This window comes from Mustela nivalis (genome assembly GCF_964662115.1).
Source record: "Mustela nivalis genome assembly, chromosome: 2".
Classification (NCBI taxonomy): domain Eukaryota; kingdom Metazoa; phylum Chordata; class Mammalia; order Carnivora; family Mustelidae; genus Mustela; species Mustela nivalis.
This window is the reverse complement of record NC_139021.1, coordinates 179,418,966-179,442,241: the sequence shown is the minus strand read 5'-3', so window position 1 is coordinate 179,442,241 and position 23,276 is coordinate 179,418,966. Positions and strand designations below refer to the sequence as shown.

The window sequence follows — 23,276 nt, the reverse complement described above, 5'->3', positions numbered from 1 at the left end:
CTGCCCACGTGCCAGCGTCTTATTCCAGGAGCACCTTGGACCACACTGTAGCTCGTAGCTATTCTCAAAACTGCCAGTTTTGCCAAGAATGGAAAACAATAGATTTTTTTTTTCCTATTTATATGGCCTTGCTCATTAGCATGCACAATACAAAGGCCAGAGTTGCTGAAGCAAAATCAACACGTTCTGATTAATCTGCAGAACTCAACCACGGGATTGCTCCGAAATTTCTGACCAATAGCGCTCCCTGGCTGAGTCGTTAATTGGAAACAGCCTCAAACAGTAGCAGGGACAGCAACAGAGAGAAGGAGTATCAGAGCACAGACAGCCCGAGAGGAAGTGCCGACAAGAAAGGTGGAGTGGAGCGCATCTGTCTGGACAAGCGGGACATGCCCCGGGGCGGGGGGCGGTGCAGGGGCAAATGGGAAAAGGGGAGGCTAGATTTAGAAAACCAGAAACTTGCCTTTGAACTCTGTCTTTGTTTTTAACAAGCACTGTCCTTTCTAGGTTGCCCACCTCTCGGTCTGGAAACCTTAAAAATCACAGACTTCCAGCTTCACGCCTCTACCTCCAAGCGCTACGGCCTCGGGGCACACCGAGGGAGACTCAACATCCAGGTACCAGTGGCACAGGAGGGTTCTGGTGGCTTTGGTTGTTGTTCTGGCCGGAGATGCAGCCCGTGATTCGTTGAGCTTGGGTCGCATGGTGTTGCAACATTAGCCCCACGTGTCCCACCGGGAAGCGCGATGCCTCAGATGCTCATCCTAGAGAGAGAGCCTGACAGGAGACTCACTCAGGCTATGTGTCTTCTGCAAAAAGCCCTTAGTGCAAAGGCTGCTGGTACCCGGAGCCGGGTCGGCCTGCCTCCACCTGTTGGGCTCTGCCCCTTCATGTCATCTGTCTGGATTGGGCAGGAGGAGGGCGCCGACCCCCAGCCACATCAGCAGCCACTGGCTTTTGTCCTTTTCCCCTCTACCAGTGCTTCTCACCAGCACCTACACCCCTTCCAGGATGTTCTGTGGCTCTCCCCAGGTCAGACCTTTCTTGGCTCTCTTGGGCCCAGCACCTCATGTCTTGGCCTCCTTCTCTGAGGCTCAAGGGTCACGCGACCTTGGCCTTCACTATTGTGACGGTCCTGCTCCAGGCAGGCGAGCTCCTCCCTGCACAGCTGATACACCGCGCAGTTCTTGGCTTCTTGCCTTTCCTCCGGTAGGTCCCCCTGCCGGCCACCCCTTGCCCTTCATCGTGCCAGGCTGCGTAAGTCCTGCAGGATCCGTGAGGATCGACTCCTCGTGCTGCTGTCACATCGTATCATAAATGCAGCCACATCGTATCATAAATGCAGCCACATCGCATCATAAACACAGCCACGTGGGCCACTTGCACTCTTACTCTCTTCCGGTTCTGGAGGGCAGAAGCCCCTGGGACTAAATCACGGTGTGGGCAGGGCTGTGCTCCTTCTGGAGCTGGAGGGGAGGGTCTGGGTCTTTGTCATTTCCAGCTTCTAGAGGTGCCTGCATTCTTCCTAAGCCTCTGGGTCCTTCTTCTGCTTCCCTCTTCCACTTTTAAGGAGCTCGTGATGACACTGGGCCCTCGTGGATGCTCCAGGATCACCTCCCATCTCAAGCAACCTTAATTCCATCTGCAAGCTTCGTTTCCTTTTACCAGATAGCCCAAGTGTTTCCGGGTCCCAGGGTTAGGGAGTTGGCGTCTCTGTTGGGGAGGGGCGCTGTAGCACCGGCCCATGCAGGGGGCCTTTTGCCTCCTGCTCAGCTCCTGCTGTTCTCTCCCTTCCCAGTTCAGCATTTGGTCACCCTCTTTCCTGTGTGTGTCTCGGTATTTCAGCATCTCTCCCGGCTGCTCTGTAATTCCGTGCGCTCCAAACCCTGTCTGCGCATGCGCCGTCTCCTCCAGCTTCCCGGGAGGGACGTGGTCCTTCATCCCTGAGACCTGGGCCGCCTGAGCTCCACGCCAACACCTCATGCTCTCGGCGGTCCCCGAAAGCATGCTGCAGGCGGCTGCTGCGCCGCTGGGGACCCGCAAGGGCGGGTGAGGCCTCTGACCAGGAGCTCGTGGGCTCAGGGGTGTGTGATCCGGGCCCTGGCTCGCTGCGCCCGCTCTTCTGTCCTCCGTCCACACTCAGCCCCAGCCACGGAGCCTGAAGCCGCTCAACCGGTTGCACTTTGCAGGCTAGGATTCCGGCAGCATGTTTCTAGAACCAACATTAGCGAAGTCCCAAGTTTGGTTTGTGTAAGTAGGGCTGTTCTTTAATGACAGCTGATAAGAAACTTTGGGCTGTGCACAACTGGACGTTGTGTTTCTCAAGAGGATAAAGTCTCCAGGTTCCACAAGAATGACTCATAGGGACATGAGCGCCTGCGGCTTGGTGAACAGGGTCCCGGCTTCCGTGGAAGCTAAGTGAAGGCTCGGGGGGCTGCGTCCCAATGGCTGTGGGCCTGTTTTCCTGCAGCAGTGAGACTTGCTCTCAGCTAACGCCTTGAATGTTCTCTCTGTAAGTGCAGTTATCTTTGTTAAAGAGGAAGTGTTCACAGTTACCCGTGCTTTCAGTCAAAATTTGGAAGGCCCTGTTAGTCCTGAATTTGTTGGTGGGGATGGGGGTGGGGTCATGTTGTTCCAGTTGGGAATTTGACTCCTGGAGTGGGCGGATGGAGCATGGGGGAAGGGTGTCATAGTGTGGGGGTCCTAGGCACGTGGAGTTCAGACCTTGGCCTTGACACTTCTGGATTTTGGGGCCTTGGAACTATTATCTTATGGCTCCAAGCTGTCACCGCCTCACCAGAGAAGGAGTCCTAAGAACTCATAGGATTTGTCGAGCAGTGAAGTTAGGTGATTTATAATTTTAAAACATTTGCTGGATCATTTCACTTTTCTGTTTGTAGCTTCTAGGTTCTCTTGGAAACTCCCAGCCAGGCTTGTGTGACTATCCACTGTCCCCTCTTAATTCTTATGGGGTGCTGTCCCTCCCTGAATGTGGGTGACTCATTTCCTTGGGTGTTATTTGCCTGCCCCTCCTTGAGCAGAATCCCCAGGTTAGAAGGGGCTTGGCCTCTCTTCTCCCCTCCTCCCAGCCCAGAACGTTGCTCGGCACCCAGGACGTGCCCAGAGGGGTTCAGGTGAAGACCTGCCTTGCCTTTCCTGTGCCCCACAGGGCGTCCCCTTGACGTCATCAGCAGGGAGCAGCTGGCTGGGCTGTCCTTTGGTCCTTTGGTCCTTGTCATCTTTCCCGACTACTTCATCCTTTGCCCCAAGGAGGCACAGCCCAGGGAGAAGGCAGGCACCCTGAGCCCAAGTGTGGACAGACCCACCCTCCTGACTTCAGGCAAGAGGAAGTCGGAGAGTCCTTGAAAACCTCTTTAGGGCTGTTTGTCCTTATGCGGATTTATTATTTTTCTCCAGGGCCCTACCATTTCCCCAAATGCCCTGAGAACAAAATCTCTGCACGTGCTCTTACAATGTGAGGTAGCTGCTTTGACAGGCCAGCCACTGCCCCCCAACCCTTGGGTGTCCCCCACCCCTGTGGGTGAGGTGGGGTTAACCGCAGAGAGCGGAGTGTTGCCTGTAAGCTGTGTGAGGGCCTTCAGCACGGCCCCCACGGGGACATAATGACTAGGTCGGGGCTCCTGTTGTGGTTCTAACTTCCCGAATCAGCCCCCATGAAGCCTGATTTTGTAGCCAACAGGTGTTCTAAAACACACCTTCCCACACATGCTGTTTGAAGTGCAGGTTAAAAATATCCTCTCTTCTGGCTTCAGGAGTATTTTGTAGGTGTGTCCCGCTAATGGGATTTGATGTGCAAGAAACGTCAAGGTGTCAGAATTAGAAACTGTTCAGCTGCCGCAGTTCAGGACGTGAGCGGGGTGGCCCAGCCCCGCAGGCTCCTCCGCGGTCCCCGCGCGCCCGGGGCAGGCTTTGCCGCGTGTCCCGGTTCCGCCCACGATCAGCCCAGTGGCTCTAGGCAGGAGGCCCCCTTGTCTGAGGCTTGGTGTCTGCATCAGCGAATCGAGGCCCCGCCACTGGCACTGCCACCTTCTCACAACGTGAGGATCCCCCAGAGTGAAGAAAGAATTGTCTTCAGCGATTTCCAAATGCCGAGTTTGCACCCGTCTGCACCCGAGGGGGCTCGTGTGCGCTATTTCTGGGTGCTTGTGGCTTGATTCCTTTCCCCGCTCGCCCTTGTCCCCACGGCTTGGCTGCTTCCTCGTTCCTCCCACCCCCTTCCAGCGTGCTGCTTCACTTGCAGTTTCTTTCTTTTTCTAAGTCCAGTCCTATCACTGTGGCTGTATTCCATTGTTTTAAGCAGCTCATGTTTGTTCTTAAGTGTGCCATGGTTTTTTAGGATTTTTTTTTTTTAATCTTCCGATTCCATAGATTTTGAGTATTCTGGCTCGAACTCTTAATCTTCCTGTGACCTCGTTTTTCAGAGTGCCCGGACGGAGTTTTCCGGAATTGTGTTTGCCGCGTTACAGCAGACATTCTTTTCTTTGCCTTCGTCCTCTTGAGCGGCTCTAACCATCTCCCATCTCCAGGGCTTGTACACTACACAGGCTTCTTTCTCATGGGTCTGGAGGCTGGGAAGTCCGAGGTCAAGATGCTGGTGGACTGGGTGTCTGGAGAGGACCTGGCTTCCTGGTTCGTAGATGACCAGCTCCTTCACCTTCTTCTGTGTTCCCAGGTGGTGGAAGGAACTAGGGGCTCCGGAGCCCTCCTTTATAAGGGCTCTAATCCCACTCACAAAGTCTCTACCCTCATGACCTTGTCCCTTCCCTGAGACCCTGCCTCCTAAAACCATCGCCTTAGGGCTTGGTTTCAACAGACGAACTTGGAGGGAACAAGCACAGTCAGTCTGTGGCACTCTTTTTTCCTCATTTTAAGCAGAAGAGTTTGGAAGAATAAAAGCACCTTATAACTCCACTTATAACCTCTTTTTTTTAACAAGTAGAATTTTCCTGATGTTTATTTAATAATATAAGTTTAGAGGAAAAAAAAAAAACACAACACGGTTCACATTTCTTCATGCCGAGGGAAGATAGATCTTTCAGGAATTCCAGGAAGAGATCCAGTTCCGCAGGAGGGCAAAGGCTTGTCTTCACTTGTGACTGTCCTTCCAGCCTACCTGGAATCCTCTAACACCGACCCACTTGGGAGCGCGCGCTCTCATCTGGAAACAACCGCGGGCTTCTGCTCTAGGAGCATCCACAGGCAGAGCAGAACCGAACACCTGAAGTCTCAAGGAGAACATTTCAGCGGTGAGCTCTACCGTCACTCTTGGATCATCGTTCGCCTCTAGTCGGTCTGAGGAGGTGGCTCTCCACCCAGATGGGTCATTTAATGACAGATTGTCACATGTCCTCTCCTTGCAGAATCTTCTGAAGACCCCACAAGATTTCCCATGGCTCATAAACTGAACAAAGTGGAGTCCAAGACCGTGCCACTCCCTGAGTGATCCCCCCCCCCCCCGCCCCGTCCCATTGGTATGTTGGCTGCCTTCATTGCTGCAAATCCTTGAGCAAATTAGAGCAGCACTTGCCACTTCAGACCACTGGGTTTCGATTTCCTTCTCAAGACTCTACAGCTGTGGTTGGTGAGTAGGAGCCCGACATGGACCCGAAGGGCGTGGCTGGAACTCAGGATGTCACCTCGATTTCCTTCCTGGAGCCGGGACTACGAGATAGTCGATGCAGATCAGAGTTTTGATGAAAGAGTTGACATTTTGAGGTCACAAGAAAAAACTTGCCACCCTATACCCACAGATGTCTCTGTGGTGCCTGCTCATGGTCCTGTGGCATTCTGTGGCCCATGTCTTGTCTCACTGGAGTTTGACCCCTGAGAGAAGTTCACAGCTGGTCCGTCTCTCAGTAAGAAATGTTTGGTTATAATGACAGCCTCTGTCCGAGCCATTTCTCAGTGCTGCTGTGAAACCAGCCGCAGCTCCTCTTGGTAGTCCTTACCCTCAAGGAATTCTCTGGAACACCTGGATTCTGATACTAAGATCCACTTCCAACGTTCAGATGATCTTCTTGTACCTGAAATGAGGTGGAAGCCTTGAAGATAGCCGATGCCTGTGGCTTCAGATGCACCCCTCCCCTCCCCTGCCCTGCCCCGCCCCGCCCCAGGAAGGCCTGAAGTTGGTTATGGGACATTGAACCAGGTTTCATTCTGGTGTCCAAGCGGATGTGTGCGGGCCGGTCCTATTGTCTGTCTCTCTGTCACCTTTGGCCCTGAGACACCTGGTGCCCTATTTTGTCCAAATGTGAGGGCCACCTGGGGTAGCACTGTTTTCTCCGGTGTCATCCCGTGTCTACCCAACTCCTGCTTATCACTGGAGTCCTCTGCACCCAGAGTCCTCTGGCCCCACAGCCTGTCTGTCGCACCCAGCCATCCGACTTCTCTGGGCGCTCGGCCTCCAGGCTGTTCTTGGCTCACAATGCTGCTCTAACTCTCCAGGGCCTGGCGGGGAGCTGGGAGTGTGCGAGGTGCACCAGAGGCAGAAGGAATCCTAGTAGGGGTGGCTTCCAAACTGAGGAATGTCCTGCTTTCTCTGATAAAGGGATTTTCTGCTCTGTGTGGCTTTAAGAAGCAGTCTGGAAGACAGTGTTTAGAGGCCAGGATGCTGGAATTTTGGATGTTTGGATTTTTATAGGAATAACAGGACCAAACATTCTAAATCATGAGTCTCTTGGAAAATTGAAAAGGGGAATTTACCAGAATGGTGATAACGCACGGTTCTTATTCTCCAGAAGCTTGTGTCATAAACACCCGAGTGGGAGAAGGGCAAAGAGTAGGAGAACAGGGAAACGAAAGGAAGGGGCCCTTTGGGGCTCCCTGGCCTGGGCACCATAGATTATTAAGGAGCCACAGGCCTTTCTGGTTCAGATGTGGATCTTGTTACTTGCTTTTGTGAATTTTCTTGACTATTTTACGAAATCTCATGAAATTGATATTTTATTTCATCTTCAATATACCCGGAGGGAAACTCTGTTTTGGAGATAAGGGAATTGAAATCAGAGGTTAAATGGCCTGCCCTAGCCCCACAGCTAATGAGAGCTGAGCAGAGACTCCCCTTCAAGGTTTCTGGCCGCATTTTCACCCTTGGTTATCTCCGGTACCCACGAGAAGGTTCAGTGTGTTCTCCTGCTTGTGGCCTCAGCTGGCATCATCCTGGAACTCATTGCCCTAACCACCGGCTTGAGTACCGTCTAGTACCTTCACTGTGGCAGGGCCCAGAGGGGCCCGAGGGTCGCCAGCAGTCACGGGTGGGGGCCTCATATCCATTCACCTGACAGGAGCCAACTGGGCCTCCGCAGATACTGACTCATGGGCACGGGCCCTCTGGGTGGTCTGTCCCGCCCCGCGCAGGCCGGCCTGGCTGTCTTGGGGATGTGGACGGGGTGGGGGGCATTCGGTGTTCTAGGCCTCCTAACAGTGCTAACAGGTGGAGAAGCCTGCGTGAGGAGGGGGTGGTAGAGAGGGACGGAGAGAGGAGAAGAGAGAAGAGAAAGATCAGAGCAGACACTTCCATGGACCAGGGGACACGTCGACTGATTGATTTCACGAACACAAACCACCTCCGGTGGGAGCAAGAATAGAAACGGTCCTCATAGTTGAGCAAATATTTAGGGAGGACCTGCCATGAGCTGGGCCTTGTCTAGGTGCTCGGGATACTTCAGAGACCCAGCGGACACAGATCCTTGCCTTCCGAGAGCTTCTGTGCTAGTGGGGGAGGCACATGAAAGCAGGGAATGTAATAAAATAGAGCTTTTCTAGCAGCAGAAGGTGGTGAGTGTTATGGAGAGAAAACACACCAAATTCAGAGCTGGCAGTGGGGGTCAGGAGGGCAGGCTCTGGGGAGGGGATGGGCTGTCGTTAAAGGCATGCATGGGTGGCTTCATTGAGGAGTCGGTACTGAGGCTGAGTTGGCTTAAAGGAGGTCATCAGGGAGTCAGGCAGCTGTGGGAGGAGACCTCCAGGCAGTGGGAATGTCTTGAGCAAAGGTCCTGTGGTGACTGCCTGTGTGGCGCTCCCCTGGAGGAGCAGGAGGCTGCTGTGGCTAGAGCAGGGTGAGCCTTGCCGGCGGGGAGCAGTAGAAGGACTTTGCCTTTGACTTTTGTTCTTAGGTCAGTCGGGGGAGCCTGGCAAGTTGCTGGGTGCAGGAATGACAGGCCTTGATTTCCGGGTGAGCAGGACAAACCCAGTTGCTCTGTTGACTTAGGGGATCAGTGTGGAAGCAGGGAGGCCTGTTGGGGCGTGGCTTCGGCACCCCAGATGGCGGCGGTGGTAGGAGGTGGTTGTACTTCGGCTGTTTTGAAAGCAGGATGAGGCCGGATGATGTCTGGATGAGGGGTGCGAGAGATAAGAAAGGGAGTCAAGGATGCCTCTGGTGTTTTTTTGGCCTCTCATAATCGAATGGGGGAAGTGAGACTATTAAAAAGAAAGATTACCAGGGAGGGTGGGACTAAGCCTGGGCTAAGCGCTCAGAAGGAAGCCCCGCATATTCGTTTCCTTGGCAACTGCAAAAGCTCTGCACACTCGGCAGCTTAAAACAACAGGGATTTATTCTGTCACGATTCTGGAGGCTGGAAGGCCAACCTCCACGTGGTAGCAGGGCTGCTCTCCCTCCAGGGCCTCTGGGAATGAGGCCAGGCTCCTTCTGTGCCTCCTCCAGCCTTGGTGGCCTGGCTATCCCATTGGGGTCCCTGGGCTGATAGTTGAACCATCCACATCTCAATCTCCAGGGTCACAGGGGGGTCCCCCCACCATCTTCCCTCTGTGTGTGTCTGTCTCTGTCCAGATTTCCCCTCCTTGTAAGGACATCCGTCATCAGATTTAGGGCCCAGCCTACTCCAGTCTGACCTCCTCTGCACTGATTTGATCCTCCTTGACCCCTTTCCCAAAGAAGGTCACACTCTGAAGATGCAGGGGTTCGGATTTGTATATATCATTTTGGAGGATGTGATCTTTTTGGAGGCACAACACTGCAGTTCTCCAACCCACTGAACCTGCCTCAGACTGTAGATCGAGGAGACTTCCCCTTGGGTGGGTACTTGGGCTAACACTTGAAGCAGGATGAGAAGCCAAGAGGTTATCAGACAAAGGATTGCTGGAGGGGGAAGAAGAATCCCAGGTCGAAGGGAATGGTATGTACAAAGGCCCTGTGGTTTTAGGGAACAAGACAAGGTGTTCTCTTTTATTAGTCATCGAGAAAATACAAAACATGCAATGAGATATGACACATGGGCACCAGAATGGCTTTAAGGAAAAGGGACAGTATGAAGTGTCGGCAAAGAAGTGGGACAATAGACACTTGTAAACAGTGCTAAAAATGTAAAATAGCACAGGTTTGGAAATGTTTTTGGGATATCTATTTATGTTCCACTCTCTAATACCTGTTCATCTAATTCACTCTTATGCCTGAAAGAAGTGCATTTGCGTGCACATGATAAGGCAGAGACAGGTAGGTTCGTGGCACCACCATTCATGACGGCCCCAAATGGTAATAAGACACATACCCATTGACATATGATGAATAAGTCACTCTGTGTGCACACGATGGACTATTACACACCAGCAAAAAAGAGTACGTTATTGCTACCTGTGAAAATATGGATTGATCTCACAGATAGAACACTGAGCAAAAGAAGCCAGTAGAAGAGAGTAGTTATGGTAAGATTCATTTACATGGAATTTAAAAACAGAAAAGCCAATCTGGAAGTCAGAGTAGAGGTTATCATTGGGGGGCAGGTGACACTGAGAGGTGGCCAAAGGGGGGCTGTGGCAAGCTGGTCGTGTTCTATGTCTTGATCTGGGTGTGGACACATGAGTGAGTATGCAGTAAAATTTATTGAACTTAGGACTTGGGCATTGTTTTGGGATATATCTTATTTTCAAGTTTTATTATTTATTTATTTTTATTTTATTTTATTTATCATTATTATTTATTATCTTATTTATTTTTAAGTTTTACTGAAACTTGAGATAAACAATCAAATCATGTATCTGTTCTCCTGCTTTACCATCATATTTCAGATATGAAAATATCCTTCTCTTCGATTCTTAATAATTTTAATTCTGGCAAAGGGATACCTCTTGGATATTGTGGGTTTGGTTTTAGGCCACCTCAATAAAGTGAATATTTCCATGAAGGGAGTCAAATGAACTTTTTGGCTTCCCAGTATATATAGGTTATGTTTACCCTATACCTTAGTCTCATAAGTGGGCAGCAGCACTTAAAAGTAAGGTATATACCTGGGGCACCTGGCTGGCTCAGTTGGTTAAGCAGCTGCCTTCAGCTCAGGTCATGATCCCAGCGTCCTGGGATTGAGTCCCACATCGGGCTCCTTGCTCGGCAGGGAGCCTGCTTCTCCCTCTGCCTCTGCCTGCCATTCTGTCTGCCTATGCTCACTCTCATCCCCCTTCTCTCTCTGATAAATAAATAAAATCTTTAAAAAAAAAAAAGTAAAGTATATACCTTACTTAAAAGTATAAAGTATATACCTTACTTAAAAAATACTTTATTACTAAAAAATGCTGACTGTCATCTGAGCTTTCAGGGAGTCATAATCACTGGTCAGAGACCACTGTAACTAATGTGATAATAATGAAATCTGAAATACTGTGAGAATTACCAAAATGTGACACAGAGACATGAAATAACCAAATGCTGTTGGAAAAATGGCACCAATAGATTTGCTTGATATATAGAATAAGCATATTGCACAAATGTATTCTTTTTTTATGTTCAGTTAACCACTGTATAGTGCATAGTTAGTTTTTGATGTAGTGTTCAGGGATTCATTAGTTAAGTACAACACCCAGTTCTCATCACAGCACGTGCCCTCCTCAACACCCATCACCATGTTACCCCCTCTCTCCCACCTTCCTTCCCTCTGAAACCGTCAGATTGTGTCCCAGAGTCCATAGTCTCTCATGGTTCATCTCCCGCTCTGATTTCTCCCCCTTCAGTTTTCCCTCCCTTCCCCTATGGTCCTCCATGCTATTGCTTTTTCTCCACATATGAGTGAAACCATATGATAATTGACTTTCTCTGCCTGACTTATTTCTCTCAGCATAATCCCCTCCAGTTCCATCAATGTTGATGCAAATGATAGGTATTCATCCTTTCTGAAGGCTGAGTAATATTCCATTGTATATGTGCAGCACATTGTCTTCATCCTGGTCTGCTGAAGGGCATCTCAGCTCCTTCCATCGTTTGGCTATTGTGGACCTTGCTGCTATGGACATTGGGGTACATGTGTTCCTTCTTTTCACTACATCTGTATCTTTGGAGTAAATACCCAGTAGTGCAATTGCTTGGTTTTAGCACAAAGGTATGTTAGGTAAGTTATATAGTTACTAAATTAACCACTGAAACAAAGATGCACCTTTAAAAAAGGATAAGAAATGAAAGTGATGGGCGCCAGGGTAGCTCAGTGTGTTAAGTCACTGCCTTTGGCTCAGGTCATGATCCCAGGGTCCTGGGATCAAGTCCCACATCGGGCTCTCTGCTCAGCAAGGAGCCTGCTTCTCCTTCTCCCTCTGCCTCTCTCCCTGCTCTCTCTCTCAAATAAGTAAAATCTTAAAAATAAATAAATAAATAAATGAAACGGATAAACATGGGGGAATAAAAGAGAGGCAAACCAGGAAACAGACTCTTAACTAGAAAGAACAAATTGAGGGTTTCTGGAGGGGAAGTGGGCGAGGGGGTGGATGAAATGGGCAACGGGGATTAAGGAGGGCACTTGGGATGAGCACAGTGGGGGGAGGGGTGGGGGGACCTAGGGAAGTATTGAATCACCAAATTCTACATCTGCTACTAATACCACACTGTATGTTAACTAACCGGAATTTAAATAAAAACTTGAAGGGACAACCACAGAAAAACCAAAAACAAACAATCCCCCAAAAGAGTACATAGAGAAAGAATAAAAGGCTCTTATAGTTCCAATAAAAAATAATTATTTCAGAGGAGGCGTGGCCTGAAAGCCAAGAAAACAGCTCAGTAGTCAAACATGAAGCACCAACAAAAGAAATAGGAAAAATACAGTATCTGAGAAAAGCTGATGACTCATGACCACAAAGAACATTTGTCAATGGGCTAAGCTGACCACTCAGTTGTTAGTGGAAGAAACATTAGGTTGTATCATAGAGGGAATTCAACCACAGGTCTCAGTGATACGAACCTGAAACAAAGTGAGTTTTTTGTTTTTTTTTTTTTAAACAAGTGGCTTATAGTATATGAACCACTTACATATAGAATTTACTTTAAATGTTTACTTTTTACTTTTAATGTTTACTTTAAAATATTTTAAATTTCAAGCTCTAGGTATTTATTGTTTTTCTTGACCAGCATAAGGAACTATTTAAGACTTTGATTTTGGGGTTTAGCAATCGCTTCAAAAACAATGAATATTTCTTTTCAACCAGCAATCCTGATGACTGAGGTCTGAAGTGGGGCACGATACTCTGCTGATTTGCAGAAGGATCAGATTTGTCCCTGGGCAGTTCTATGAGTTTACCAAAGGACTATCACAGAGGTTCCTGAAGGAGATATTCTGGCCAGATGATGGCCCTTACTTATATGGGAGATTAACTCTACTAATCATATGTCACATCTAACATTTTTAGGTACCCCCCCCCCATGGAGGTACCTTGTTAGTAACATGTAAGATTTCAGCCAATGCTTCTAAGATTTTCTCCAAGAGATTTTAAAATAACTGCCACATTATTCTGTTTTTGTCCAGATAGTCCTGGGCTCTGTCTGCACAGTGGCAGCTGTAAGTCAATTATCCTGGAATTGCTAAATAGTTATATTCAGTTGAATATAACTTTTTAATTCATTCCAGATGCTTCTGTACAGAGGCAGCCCATGATTATGAATTACAGTGCAGATCAGTGATTTTACAACAGCATAGTAATTTTGAGATTCATTGTTTCCTATAGATGCCTAAGGCAGAGCACTTTTCATGATGCCTAGCATGTAGCAGGAGCTCTGTAGACACCTGGAAAATGGAAGAGTAAACAAACCAGACTTTATGCCACTTGCCCTCTATTCCCTTCACTTTTTAAAATTAAAATATGTATTTATCAGTTTTGTAAGCAAGTCATTTGAGAAATCAGAGTGTTAAAGGATGATTTAAAAAAAAAAAAAAGAAACAAGAGAGGGGCACCTGGGTGGCTCAGTCGTTGGGCGTCTGCTTTCTCCTTGGGTCGTGATCCCAGCCCTGCACTGGGCTCCCTGCTCAGAGGGAAGCCGCTTCTCTTTCTCCCACTCCCACTTCCCTGTGTGTGCTCCCTCTCTCACAGTCTCTCCTTATCAAATAAATAAATAAAATCTTTAAAACAAACAAACAAAAAAAACAAAAAACCAAGAGAATGGTGGTTACCAGGGACTGGGGTGGGCAAGGTGGGGAGCTATGAGACAAAGGGGACTGACTTTCAATTATAAGGGGAGCAAGGTCAGAGGATCTAATGCACAACAGGGTGACTGTGGTTAATAGTATGGTACCGTACACTCGAAAGTTGCTGAGAGCCCATCTTAGGCAGTCTCAGCACATGAAGAGTTAACGCGGAGGTGATGGATGTGTTAATTACCCATCTTGGTAATCATTCCACAATGTATATGTACACTGTACACTTTAAGTAGAGCAAATATTTATGCCTGATATAGTCATGTAATATATTAAATATGTAATTATATTTGTCAGTTATTCCTCAATAAAATTGGAAAAAACAAAAAACAAAGATGCCTTGCCAGTTCTCTCTCACACCCACCCACCCCCTGAAGCCATCACATGCTGTGAACGAGGCAACTGCTCCAAACTCCTTTTAATTCTTCCTTGGGAATTTAAGTCTGTCTTTCTTTCTTTTTATTTTTCTTTTTTTTTTTAGTGGTAGGTGGGCATAGGGGCAGAGGCAGAGGGAGAGGGAGAATCTCAAGTAGTCTCCATGCCCAGTGTAGAGCCCATTGCAGGGTTCAGTCTCATGACCCATACATAGATCATGACCTGAGTTGGAACCAAGAGTTGGATGCTTAACCGACTGAGCCACCCAGGTGCCCCAAATATTTATTTCTAAATAATATGCACATATTGATAAGTATTGGTTTGTACATTTATGGCTTTTTATTCAGAATTCATATTATAGAGGATGAAAATTTCAGCTCATTTTTATGATCTCTTCACCTTAACCTCTTTAATCCTTCCAGTAAAATTGTATCTCAAATTTTGGTAAATCTACATTAAAGGTTTTCATTAGTAGGACTGTGTCAATAGTGCTTGATACTTGAGCCAAGAAATAGTGTGCAGTTTGAGCCAAGGGAGACACACTCTGTATCCTTTCTTGACAACTTCTTGTTTTCCTAGAGCTGTTTGTATGTTTAAAAAACATTTCCCATACCCTGTAATAGGTCTGTGTCTCTAAAATAGCCTTTAATAACAATTTTCTACAAGGTCAAAGCTGCTCAGTTGTTTCACCATTGTTTTTTATGTTTCTGTAAGACATTCCTTCAGAAGCCCTTGACCTGCTATGTTGTGAATGGCTTGCTTTCTGGGTTTTATACAGTTGCTCTCCTGGGACTACCTCCTCCCTCATTCTGGAAATTCTTTCCTATATGGGCACCCTTGATTTCTGGATCTCATCTCTCCTTTTTGGTGTTCTGCCTCATTTTGGTGGAGTGCGTTCATTTTACAGCTTTATGGAATTGGTGCATGAGAAATTTTTTGAGGATCTGTGAATCCGAAATGTCTTCATTTTACCATCGCAATGGACAGTTTGGCCGAGTGTAAAACTCATGGGTTGAAAAGTCTTTTCCTTCCTTTTCCTTTGAAGTCATTATGCCTCCAGTCTTTGAGCTTCCGATGTTGTTACCAGGAATTTTGATACCGTGCTGATTCCTTTGGCTTGGATTTAAATATTTGCTTTATTTTTTGTTCTCTCTTTGGAAGCTTCTACCATCTTCTCTTTATGTGTGATGTTTTGAAGTTTTATAAAGATATGTCTGGGTGTGGGTCTTATTCATCATAGTGGATTCTTAGCATTTGGGAGACTTCGACCTTACAGATCTGGGACATTATTCGCTTGTAGTTGTTTTTTTTTTTTTTTTTTTTTTTTGTAATTTCCTCCTCCACTCTTCTTATTTTTCTTTGATTGCCCATTGTTTCTGGGGTTTTCACATTGCAAGAGCTCCTTTTTCCTTTCTAAGAATATCCTTCTTTTGTTTTATGCCAACAAGAGCTTCTTTGTCAAGGAATAGTCATTATAATTTCTTTGAGATTTTCTTCTGTTCCCCATTACATTTTCAGTTTATTTAATTTCTGTTTGTTGGAAGCCTGGCTGCCTTGTGTCCTGGAGCTGGAAGGAGGAGGGGGGCCAGGGCATCTTACTTTTCAATTTGCCGCTACCCACTGACCAAGTTCCCTGTTTGTAGCTATCATATCACACCTTCTTCCTGAGTCTGGAGCCCCCAAATCCAGAGCCTCCAGGATTGCTTGTTGTTGCTGTTGTTGTTTGTTTGTTTGTTTTTTTAAGAGAAGAATTTCAGGTCTTCTGTGGGGTGGGGAGATCTGTAGAAAGAGCTCTGTGGGAATCCGGTTTTTTTTTATACATGTTTTGAATCAGTTACCTGTTTTCAGCCCTGCCTCGCCTTTCCAGGTACCTAGGAGTCTAGTTTCTGAGCTTTTTAAATGAAAGCCCTGGGTGGCTTGCTTCTCCTCTTGCTGAGTCATTCGGGACTCCTCCATCTGATTTCTGTCTTCATATATTGTAATTTGGAGATTATAAATGTTTTCTAGTTTTGTTGGAGACCAAGGTTGTATTTCTTTATCTTGTTTTCTTTGGAGGGAATTTTTGAGAAAAGTGCACAGAAATCAACATTTACTCTATCATCTTGAAACAGACAAATCCCATTTGTTTTTTGTTTTGTTTTAGAGAGAGAGAGATTGGGGGAGGGTCAGAAGGAGAGGAAGAGAGAATCTTAAGCAGGCTTTATACTCAGCACAGAGCCTGACTGGGGCTCGATCTCACCACCCCAAGATCTCAAACTGAGCCAAAATCAAGAGTCATCACTTAACCGACTGAGCCACCCAGGCAGCTCAGAAAAATCCCATTTGATCTTAAAAGGATAGTATCAGATTTTCTGTTTGTTTTGGATATAGTGATTTCCACATTTATCTTAAGCAAAATTTAGTCTGTTAGATGCATTGTTGTTGTTGTTTTTAAGGTAAAGAAATGATGAATATGACTTAATTGCCTAGAGAGAATTACATTAATTCTTAATTTATTGAGCCCCATAGTACAAAGTATCATTCCACGTTAGTAGTGTTTTCAAGACTAATTTGTACTCTAAGGAATCTCACTTTTTATTACAACAACTTCTGATAGAAATTTCTCCAACATTTATGAAGTCTTTCCTGCATTTTCGAACAGAAAAGGATGAGTGTACCCTTCTCTTGGTCTCTCAGACGTCGTACTGACGTCACGGATTGCGCTGTGCTGAAATTTTGTGGCACTTCGGGGACTGGCCCCTCCTCTCTCACTGAATCCTTCCAGGCGCTTGCTTTTTACATTCATAATTGATTTTGCAGAGGTGGCTGTCACTTCCCTGTGAGTCAGCTTTGGAAAGGGCCTTCCAATCCCCTGACACCTTACTGCATTTAATTGAATGTCTGGTGTGCTCGGGAAGAGCTGAGATTGGCAGCAGAAGCAAAATACCCAGGCTGGCAAAACCAGAAGCCCAAAATTTAATTCCAAGTCTGAGTCAAGTAGACGGTGGTCGAATAGCAGGGGGGTACCTCCTCCACATTCTGTGATTCTCTCGGGGTGAAAATCCCAGGCTCTGTGGCATCTCTGTTCTTTTCTGCTTAGCATGCGACCAGATAATCTCAATCTTGGCACAGCTGACATGTTGGATGAGGCACATCTTCTTTTTAAAATTTTTTTTAAAAAGCTTTTATTGATTTAAGAGAGAGAAAGAGCGAGAGTGCCTACGTGGAGGGGAGGGACAGAAGGAGAGGGAAAAGCAGGCTCCGTGCTGAGCAAGAAGCCCGATGGGGGGCTCAATCCTCAGATCCCGGAATCATGACCTGAGCCAAAGGCTGACGCCTAACTGACTGAGCCACCCAGGTGCCCCGAGGCACTTCTTTCTGATACGGTGGTATTGTCCTGTGTGTTGCAGCACAGTTAGCAGCATCGCTGGTCTCTGTCCATCCGTTGTCAGTGGCACACGCATCTTCCAGTTGGGACAGCCAAAAATGTCTGCAGTCACCACCACCCGCCTTCTCGGGGGGCAACATGGGTTCCTGTTGAGAGCTTTAGGCTGGGAATCTCCTCTTTCTTCAGACTTTGTAACTCTGTTCTGGATATTTGAAGTTGTAGAAAATGTGGCAGCAAATGCCCAGAATAGTATTGGAATTCCTTAAAATTTTGTAGAATGTGGGATAATTCATAAAGCACCCATATTTTCATAATGTGCCAGATAGTCATTGTTTTAAATATACTGATAACTAACATTTATCCAGCACTCAGTTTGGTTTTGAGCCCCCACAGTGTGCCGGGGCCTGTTGTAAGCACTGTCAATACCCTAAGGGAGAAAAGAGCATTGCTGCCATTTTGGAAGGCGGGGAAACTGAGGCACAGAGCGTTTAGGCAAATTGCCTGACTTTATACAGGGTGGAAGTGGCAGGACTGGGATTCACACCGAAGCAGGAGGACTTCAGAGCACACACTTTTAACCAGCACTTTATGCGGTGGTTGGTTTAAAGGTTCCGAGACCAAAACGCGAGCAGCATGTGTGGACTTTCGCCCGTCTGTCCATTCTGAGCACCAAGAGGGCGGGACTGAACACATTTTCCATCTTTCCATTCCTCTTACCCGGGCCAGTATCTGGAGAGATCGTAGCGGCACGGTGAAGGTTAGCTTTCATAAATGAAGTAAACACCAGTCTCACGGCTGTTGATGTGTAAATAGGAGCCCTTTTCAGACTAAGGGTTCCGGTTCCTCGGAAGAAGCTAAATGGCCGTATTGTAAGCATTGCTGTGCGCTACAGGTCTCTGCCATTGGGAGGAGGCCTGCCGTGGGTGAGGACGTGTGGGGATGGTGCCAGTAAAGTCTCCAGCCCAGGGCAGTGGTCTTCTTATTGGCTCGGCAGCTTGGGGACATGAGAGGTAGCATGTCAGAGTCACCCTCATGAACAAAACCCACCAAAGCACAGGTGAGGACTGGTAAGATACACTTGTATGATTTAGTCTTTCTTTGATGGTTCTAGAAGGCAGAGCCTGGTAGCACTCTCGGGTTCTGATCACCGAGGTGATCGTGGGATGCCATGAGACCCCACGGTGCTGGTTACTTGAGTGCTCAAGTTTCTGGAGAATGTTGACCATTGGATGTTGCTAGTCACCTTCACTTGAGATAGTAGTGCTTTCAGAAGACCAACATATGTGAGTGTTCTGACATCTGCCCTCTTTCCAGATTGTTCCAGGAGGGGGTGGGAGTCACATACTGTGGTTTGGTCCTGATACAAGGCTGCTGTCAGCTGGCACAGAGATGGTAGGGCACCACTCCTGGAACCCTTGACCACATTGTTTGTCTGCTGTAGTGGACTGTGAATTTCACATTGCTGTTGCCCATTGGAAGTAAGGCTGCCCCAGAATTTGAGCTGAAAGCTGCTCAGAGGGAGAAAAGATGGGCTGGCCTGTCTTTCAAATATCACTTAGACTTTTTCTCTGATTCTGTATTTGTGAAATAGCTGTGGGAATAGCTATTCATGCAGAAAGGGTCTTAGTAAATTAGGAAGCTTCACTTAATTCAAATATTCTCCCCCCCCCTTTTTTTCCTTTCCTTCCTTCCTTCCTTCAAATGGTGATAATATAGGGAAAATTCTAGAATAGAAACATCACAGACCTTGTAAAGTCAGATCAAAAGACTCTTTGGTAGCAATAGTAGCCCAGACTCAACACATCAAGTGACTTATGTGGCAGTAAGTAAATATTCACTAGATAGACTTACCCTTTAACACCCAGCTCAGAGCTCCTCTAGGCCGGTCTCCTCCCCAGCCAAGTTAGCCCCTACCCTTAAATGCTCCTCCAGCAATTTGCTCTGGTTCCCAAAATAACACAGGCCGCATTGTGTCTCGAATTCATCCGTTTTCGTGTCTTTCTTCCTGCCTGGATGGTGAGGTTCTGGAAGGGAACGATTCACCTTTGTATCCCCAGCACCTGGCGTGTGTAGGCTGGTACGTAGGAGACGGTCTGTGCCTTCTGGATGCATGAGTAATAGGGGAGCTCATTAAATTTCATCTTCCGCCCTGGGCAAGAAGAGGACATATCATATTGAAACATTTCCAACTTGTTAATAACAAGCCACTCCGTTTTATGATTTAGGATAAGGAGTGTTCAGGGCACACTGCTTGCTTTTCCTTGTCCCCTGCTCATTTCCTTCTACCGACCCCTCCCCCAAAGCCTGCAAGTGTCATGAAAGTATTCATTGATTCTGGATCTTCCTGAAGAACATCTCTCTTTCTTTCCAGGCAGGTATTAATGAAAATGATTTCTATGATGGGGCATGGTGTGCAGGAAGGAAGGACCTCCGTCAGTGGATTGAAGTGGACGCGAGACGTCTGACCAAATTCACGGGTGTCATCACTCAAGGAAGGAACTCACTTTGGCTGTAAGTGCGGGTGGACCTGTGCTTTTCTAGCCTCCATGCGTTGGGTCTCATGTTCTAGGGTTTGAACAGAGACAGGAAAGATACAGAAAAGTTCTGGTGAGAAGCAGTAGAAGGAAGAAAATCGGGATGTGGACAGGACGCTGAGCTTGCTGTAGACACAAGCACCTCTTGAAAGGATGTTTTCCCCTGTACGAGAGTAGAGAGAAGGATCCACCTGGCAGGTTGGGCTGGGTAGATACAGGTGTTGTTAAAACAATGCAGTTTAGGCAGGTGGCTGCCATCTTGGATCTGTGGTGCGTTACTGGTACCCCGACTGGTAGACTGAACATAGCCCGAGGTGGGAACTCCAGACAAGCCTGGAGGAGACGGTATGATCCTTTAGAATCTGAGGACTGGAAGCCTAGAGACATTCCCCAATAAAGGATTTCTAGGGAAGTAGCAGAAGGGTGAGCCAGTGTGAGGCCCGAGAACAAGATGAAGCCCATTTCTCAGAACTGACCTTGGGCCCAGGGTCAATAACCAGAGGACCCAATAGTAATCCTAAGAACTGTAGGCTGCCCATCCTGTGGTAGATGCATACAAGAGGATATTATTCAGCCTTCGAAGGGGGGGGGCATTGTGACACCTGCTATAGCATGGATGAGCCTTGAGGACATTATGCTAAGTGGAACAAACAGTCACAAAGGAACAAACACTGTGTGGTCCCACTTACGTGAGAGACCTGGGGGAGGGGAGCAGGGGGGTATTTGTTGAATGGGTGCTGAGTATCAGTTTGAGGTGATGGAAAGTTCTGGAGGGAGATGGAGGTGATGGTTGCACAAAGGTGTGAATGCACTGAATGCCTCTAAATTGTACAGTTAAAAATGGCCAGAACAATACATTTTATGTTGCACATCTTTACTACACTAATGACAAATTATCTGTGCTAAAACAATACGCCCAAAAAAACCCCCATCCAATCTCCCCACCTTAACCCAGGGCTGGTTGTGGAGACGGAAGCTGGGCTGCATCTGTGGGGTCTCCCTGGGACTCTGGCTTTGTGGACAGCAGGCCTGCGGAGACAGGGTGCTCGGCAAGGCCTAGAAGGGCCCACAGGACCTTGGGTGCTTTCTGAACTTCAGCAAGAATTTTCCAGTTCCTCTAACATCTGATGACAACTGAGAAGCCAAGGGCACAAGTGCCTCCCACGCTGACATCAGGAAACTGGCCCAGTTAGCTAAGACCCCTCCTGCCCTGCCCGCCTCCCCTTCCTGTCTGTGCCACACTCTCGAATGTCATTTCAGTATTTGCTCATTACCTCTTGGCAGTCACGCAAAATCTGTCTGTAATTTGTTGATTTGATTAATTTTTAATTCTTGGAAAGGTCAACATTAATAAATAAACCAGGATAAAGGAGGGGAAACTGACATCTGTGCTCACATTTAACTGCCTGTCATTGTCACTATACAGGGGACTTTCTTCCATCGTGACAATTGTCAGGCAATGACTCATCCCCTATTTTCCTCTGAGCTTTTTTATCATAAAGACAATATTATAACTTCTTGCAACAGTTAAAAACATTACCCAGGATTCCACTGTCTTTAGGCAAACGTAGTTTTTTGGGGGGACGTATTTGTAATCCTGTTCATAGGCAATCATGTTATTTTAACTTCAGAACATATCAAAGCATTTTCCATGCAGTTGCTGAGACTTCCTAACGATCGTTTTTAATAGCCTGTGATTGACTCAGCCGTGGCTCTGCTACCTTCTCGGTTTTCTCCTATCACATGTCATTTTGTAAGGAAGCATTTTCACACTTTTTTCTTCCTTTGAATTATGTCCTTCAAATACATTTCTGGAGCTGGGATGATTTGTGCGTTTTGACAACATTTGGTTATGCATTTATGCTGTTGTGTGTAGCGCTTTTTTTTGTCACTTTGCTTTTCAGCAGCCCGTGTATTGCTCGTCATGATGAGTTTGCTCCGCTGTGTGCATTGGGCTCTAATCAGCTTATTCCCATGACAATGGTTTTCACTGTTTAGGTTCTGAAAGGCAAGAATTTGGGGGAAGAAAATGTTGACTTGCTCAAGGGGAAGGGAAACTCGGACAGAAAGCCTGATCTGAGATTATCCATAGGGAGGAATGGAGGGATTTTACCTTACTGCTTGGATATTAATGCGTCTAACCACAGTCATTAGAGAGCCAGTGGTCAAGTTATTATTGGATTAGAAAGACCTGGCAGGGTAGGAATAACACTCACATTCCATTTCATCTAGAACACAAGAGCATTTTAGGTGAATAAGAAATTGCAGCAAAACAGTATCTTTCTTTGAAAGATCTTAGAAGGCAAGGGACAGAATTGCTTTTAAGAGTCAGGTTGATTTTTTTTTTCTAAATGTATTTCAAGTCAAATTCTCCTTGGAGGACAATGGAAAGAAATTCGATGAGTTTCAGTTTGTCTTACCTCCTGGAATAGGACTGTCTCCACCAAAGACTGAAGAGGGAATAGGACAAGGATTTTGGTATCCGAACCTTTTTTTTCCCAGAGGCATGAATAGTGCTAGAAGCCTTGGGATCTGTAACAATCAAATACGAATAGAAGGCAGCGAGTGTCTCTCTTTCCCTCTCCCCATGACCTTGGTCCCCATGCTGTTCCCAGGACAGACGTCTATGGTACCGTTTTTAATATTCCTTTTTACTGGCTTCTGTATTTTCTCCCTGCTGGTCTGGGAGTACTTTTATGATCGACGTAATGCCTGGTTGCCATGCCCTGTACCAGGCATCTATTAGGACGCTCAAGTAATGATTTTTTAATGAACGAATATTGTTAGGAAGTAACAAATTGACAAAGGTTCGTTCACACAGAATGGTAATGAGCTCATTAATCTGTGAGTGTCAGTGACTGAGCGCAAGCTTGCACCGGGAGTCGGGGAGGAGAGGGGCCGTGGCAGATTGAGGAGTGACGGTTGCTGGTGATGAATGGCACAGACCACAGAGTGCCTTTGGAGTCATATCATGGCTCTTGGCTCTTGCTGGTTATGAGACTTCCCTTCTTGGAACCTCAGTTTGCTGCCTGAAATAAGAGAACTGTTCTCTACGGGGTCAAGATGTGGTATAAGTCAAATGTTATAATGTTTTAAAATTACTCAGCACAAAGTAAGTGCTCAGTAAATGTTAGTTTCTTCCTTCTGCCCCTCTTTGGATTTATTTAAAACAATGGCTTGGAAGCTTTATATTTAGCCACAGTAACCTTTGGAGGATAAAGGGAGGTGAGTCTGTGCGACTCTAGGAGGCAGAGGGGAGCTTTGCCTGCCTGGCCCTCCGTCCCTCCTCAGCCGAACAGCTTTGGAGGGTGCCTTCGTCCAGGTGGCTCTGGAGACAAGCACACTGGACAGCCTGCAGGCCCTCCATGCAGGTTACAACCGGCTAGCTCCTCCAAAGTCCTGTGGCTGCTTTCTGAATCCTGCTGGTTAAATGGAAAAATGTGGCATTCAAACCAAGACAAGCAAAGGCAGGGCAGGAATTAGAGCTTGATTTTTCTAGGGAAACAGGCAGAACCTACCCTCATGTCAGAGGGTTGCATTTTGGCTGGGAATGCTCTAGGAACAGAAGGCAAGGGG

At 47.0% G+C, this 23,276-nt stretch overlaps 1 protein-coding gene across 2 annotated transcripts in view; it reads left to right on the top strand.

Annotated features, from left to right (window-relative positions):
• CPXM2 (carboxypeptidase X, M14 family member 2) overlaps nt 1-23,276 on the top strand; it is a gene marked incomplete at its 5' end in the record, with an annotated part of 122,752 nt that overhangs the window by 31,261 nt on the left and 68,215 nt on the right. For both annotated transcript variants that reach the window (XM_082721649.1, XM_082721650.1), the window contains 2 exons: nt 508-617; nt 19,538-19,677. In XM_082721649.1, coding sequence (XP_082577775.1) covers nt 508-617; nt 19,538-19,677 — 250 coding nt within the window. The remainder of the gene's footprint in view (nt 1-507; nt 618-19,537; nt 19,678-23,276) is intronic.